The 4,785-nt window shown below is 56.6% G+C and overlaps 1 protein-coding gene across 2 annotated transcripts in view; it reads left to right on the plus strand.

The window, feature by feature from the left end:
• The window catches only part of ZNF428 (zinc finger protein 428), an 8,778-nt gene extending 4,432 nt beyond the window's left edge, over nucleotides 1–4,346 (plus strand). For both annotated transcript variants that reach the window (XM_046684299.1, XM_046684298.1), the window contains exon 3: nucleotides 3,765–4,346. In XM_046684299.1, the coding sequence (XP_046540255.1) occupies nucleotides 3,765–4,267 (503 nt within the window). In that variant the 3' untranslated portion in view covers nucleotides 4,268–4,346. The remainder of the gene's footprint in view (nucleotides 1–3,764) is intronic.
• The last annotated feature ends 439 nt before the right edge of the window (nucleotides 4,347–4,785 follow it).

The raw sequence follows: 4,785 nt of genomic DNA on the forward strand, positions 1-4,785 counted from the left end.
CTTCGGGTCCTGGTGGGGGCGCTAGACCGGCTGTGACTTCGGGTCCTCGTGGGGGCGCTAGACCGGCTGTGACTTCGGATCCTGGTGGGGGCACTAGACCGGCTGTGATTTCGGGTCCTGCTGGGGATGCTGGACTGACTGTGACTTGGGGTCTTGCGGGGGGCACTACCCTGGTTGTCACTCTTGACTCTGCTAGACACTTCAGGTGGGCTGGAACTCCGTTCCCTGCTAGGGGTGATCATCTGACTGTAACTCTTCACTCTCCTCCATGAGGATGGAGACTGGCTGGAGCGTTTCTCCTTGAAGGGAGTTCTAGTGGAGCTGTAACTCTTTGTTCTACTGGTGGCTACAGCCAGCCTGGAACTCTTCTCCATACCTGAGGCTCCTGGTGGGCTGTGATTCCTCTCTCTGCTCATATTTCTAGGCTGGCTCTCACTCCTTTCCTGGTTGTTGCTTCTAGACTGGCTGTTACTCTTCCCCCGACTCTGTTTTTGCTGGGAAGTAGGAGTTCTCATCCTGCTGGGCATACCTGGTCTGGCACCATGAGTTCTCATCCTCCTGGGAGTGCTGGCTCTGCTGGGTGACCTCTTGGAGCCACGGCTTCCCCTTCTGCCAGGAGTTCTGCCACGGCTGTGTGTTCCCCTCCGCTGGTGGTGTCTTACCCTATTGGCCTTGCTAGATTTGCTGGCTCTGGTGTCGGTGCTGGCCCTGGTGTCGGTGCTGGCTCTGGTGTCGGTGCTGGCCCTGGTGTCGGTGCTGGCCCTGGTGTCGGTGCTGGCCTTGCTGGATGTTCTTGCTCTGCTGCGGGCTTGGGACCTGCTGCTGGGCTGGTTAGAAGGGGTTGGCTTTGTACCTGTCCCTTTGGTAGACTTGGAACTGCTCGGGCTCATGAGCAAGTTGGGGGCTGTCAGTGGCTTGGTGGGCACTGAGGAGCTGTGGGGCACTGCTGATTTGGTGGTCTTCAAGGAGGCGGGAGGCTTGGGAGACACTGTGGGCATGGAGGGTCCAGTGGACTCCGGAGACATGCTGGGCTTGGAGGATCTTGTAGGTGGAGAAGGCATGGTGGGCACAAGAGGGCTTGTGCTCCTAGAAGTCATGGTGTGCATGAAAGACCTGGTCGCTGTGGACAATGACCTTACTGCCTTTCACAGGCCAACTGCGTGAAGTCATAGTGGGCATTGAAGACCCTGGAGGGTGGGTGCGTGAAGTCAAAGGTTGGAGGATAAAGAGGGATGGGGCTCCAGCCCACGGCCAGAGATATTTCCTCTGTGTTTTGCAGCCATTCAGCAAAGGTTTCCTGAGGCTGACTCATACTCAGCGTCTCTGGGAACATAGAGATGGGTCAGACTTAGGGCCTGCCTTCCAGGAGTCTCCAGACCCTGACAGTGACTGCCCAGCTGGTCAGGATGTGTAGGGGGCAGGGGCAGGGGAAGCCCAGAGGAGAGAGATACCAACCACCTGGGGAGTCAGGGAGGACCTCACAGAGGTGGTGACGTGGGCCTTAAAGGGGAGCAGGAGTTTGCTAGTAGAGAAGGAAAAGGTGCCCCAGGTGGGAGAAGAGCAGAGGCAAGGGCCTGGAGGAGGGAGATGAGGGCCTTGGGGCCACCCTTGTTCATTCGACCCATATGTCCTGTGCTGGGTAGTGTTGGGGACCCCAAGATGAGTCAGACCGGTCCTTGAGGGGGTCCCAGTCTGATGGGAGAGACATACTGGGGCACAGATGGCTACAGCCTCTAGGACTGCCACAAGGGGAGGTGCCGGGCCAGGGGGACCAGGGGTGACTTCATAGAGGATGGAGCCTGTGCTGGGTCCTGAAGGATGAGTAGGAGGTCATTAGGTGGAAAGAGTGGGGAACAGTGTTTCTGGCAGAGGGACCAGCCCACGCCAAGGCCTCAGGAAACATTTATTAAATGGCAGAGAGAAAGCAAGACAGAGACAGGAACAAGTAAGAGACATTCAGCAAACATTTCTAATCTCTTCTTCTGGGCTGGGTGATGCCGGGGACCCAGCAATGAGTCACACCAGGCCTGCCCCTGGTCTGGTGGGAAAAGACTATGGACGGGCACAGCCCTGACGGCTTCAGGCTGCAACAGGCGGAGGGCAAAAGGAAGTGACTGGCTCCCTGGGCTGAGGAGATCTGGGATGGCCTCACCCCGGAGGGAGGCCTCCTGTTGGGTCCTCAAGGATGATGGGAAAATCGAGGGCGAAAGGGTCTCAGCAGAGGGAACAGCATGGCCGAAAGCCTTAGAAGAGGTTAGTCAGATTGAACACCAGACTCAGAAATTGTTCTAGATGCTAGGGACGTAGCCATGAGCCAGAGTCCCTGCTTTCAGGGACGGGCAGGAAACACACAAGGAGATGTTGTATATGATAAATTGAAGGGAAACTGAAGCAGTTAGGGGCATACGGAGTGCTAGGGAGGGACTGCTCGTGAGACGGGGTGCCTAGGGTGTCACTGAGAAGGTGACACTTGAGCAGAGACGTGGCAGAGGGCAGGGAGCGAGCCCTCCTGCCTGCAGAAAGGGTGGCGAAGGCCCTGAGGTGGGTGCGTGGCTGGGGTGTTGAGGGGCAGTGAGGAGCCTGGCGTGGCTGGCCCAGTTTTAACGGGATCCCTCTGGGCTGCCCAGGGAAACTGAGGACGGGGGCGGGATGGACGCAGGGCAAGGCCGTCACGGTCCTAGGAGGTGCTTTGGCAGGCTTCTGCCACCTTGTCTGAAGAAGCTGGTGTTTCCCACTCTGCCACTGTCATGGAGACTCCCCCATCGCCAACCAGTGCCCCTGTACGCACCCCATACCCACTGCTGCTGTCACTCTTTTCCTGTACATCAACTTCAATTTTTTTTCCTTTTTGTAACCCAAAATTCTCCTAGGCATGTTGTTCATACCCATGAAATCACAGTAATATATTTATATTTATAAATAAGTATTTTAACTCACTTAACTAGATATTTACATGTATATATAAAACCACATGTAATGGGGCCCGCTGGTGGTGTAGTGGTTAAGTTTGCACGCTCCATTCAGGGGCTGGGGTTCGCCAGTTCGGATCCTGGGCGTGAACCTGAGCACCACTTAGCAGGCCATGCTGTGGCAAGCGTCCCACATATAAAGTAGAGGAAGGTGGGTGTGGATGTTAGCTCAGGGCCACTCTTCCTAGGCAAAAAAAAAAAAAAAAGAGGATTGGCAGCGGATGTTAGCTCAGGGCTAATCTTCCTCCAAAAAAAAAAAACCCACATCTGTCAAAGTGCATATATATGTATGTGTTTTAATTTGCTGACATACCTGTTCACATGTTGAAATGTTTGTCCATCTCCCCACAGTGATCTAGCATAGGCCATCACCCACTTTGAGCTTTCCCTGTTAGAGCCGTGTAACTGGAAACGATTGAGCTGCCTAATCTCTCTATGCCTCAGTTTCCCCATTTGTCACTTAGGCATAATAGTACCTCCCTCAAAGTGTTGTTGTAAGGATTAAGTGAGTTAATATATAAGAACAGCAGTGATGCTTCTGTTGTTTTTATTATTCCTGCTCCTACTTGGTCCTCATTAAACCCCTAAGAGGCAGGTCTTGCAAGACATTTGTTTCCTTGACACCTGGATTCTGGGCACCTACTGTGTGCCAGGCACCTATTCCATGCGACGGGGATGCGTCTGTGGGGAAGGGCAGGGCGTGCCCAGGCGACCCTCTCCATACTGTGGCCTCCATACTGGGAGGGCACCGCCCTCTGTCCTCTGATGTCACTCTCTTTCCCTCCCCGGCTCCAGGCCCCGAGCATTCCTCTGACTCAGAATACACTCTCTCAGAGCCGGACTCCGAAGAGGAAGAAGATGAGGAGGAGGAGGAAGAGGAGACCACTGATGACCCTGAATATGATCCTGGCTACAAGGTGAAGCAGCGCCTGGGCGGGGGCCGGGGCGGTCCGTCCCGCCGGGCCCCCCGTGCAGCCCAGCCCCCGGGCCCCCCAGCCCAGCCCTGCCAGCTCTGTGGCCGCTCGCCCCTTGGGGAGGCCCCACCAGGCGCCCCACCTTGCCGCCTCTGCTGCCCCGCTACAGCCCCCCAGGAAGCGCCAGCCCCTGAAGGCAGGGCCCTCGGGGAGGAAGAGGAGGAGCCGCCTCGGGCTGGGGAGGGCCGACCAGCCGGGAGGGAGGAGGAGGAGGAAGAGGAGGAGGAGGAGGGCACCTACCACTGCACGGAGTGCGAGGATTCCTTCGCCAGCCTCGGGGAGCTGCATGGGCACTTCATGCTGCATGCCCGGGGGGAGGTGTAGGCAGAGCCCCACGCAGGCAGCTTGGTGGGGGGCGGAGGGAGGAGGGGGCTGAGGAAATCTGGGTGGTCGGCGCTCGGGGTGGGGGGGTGGGGGGGTGGGGAAGGGGTACCGCCGATCTGTGTCGTCTTAGCAGTAGCTGTGTGGAGGCCAGAATAAAAGCCGAATTCTGTGTGTGTCGGTCCAGTGTGTGTTTGGTGTCCGTATGTGTGTACACTGGAGCGGGTGAGGCATGCGCCTGGGCGTTTATCCCACCATCCACCTGGGCTCCTTGGGGGAGCCTTAGGATGGCTGTTGCTGAGATAATTAACATTAAGTGCTTGTGTTCAGCGTGGTTTCCACGTATTTGCTCATAGACCCCATCATGTACAGGCTCAAAGATGACAGAGTTTCGTTTCTCACTCACGTAATAGTCCAGGGTGGGTGTTTCAGCTTGGCGGGTAACCCTTCTCCATATGGTGATTTGGGGTGCAGGCCATCCCTTAAGCCTGTGGTCATCCACGTGGTCATGGCTCAGTGGC

This window comes from Equus quagga, chromosome 13, assembly GCF_021613505.1.
Source record: "Equus quagga isolate Etosha38 chromosome 13, UCLA_HA_Equagga_1.0, whole genome shotgun sequence".
NCBI lineage: Eukaryota > Metazoa > Chordata > Mammalia > Perissodactyla > Equidae > Equus > Equus quagga.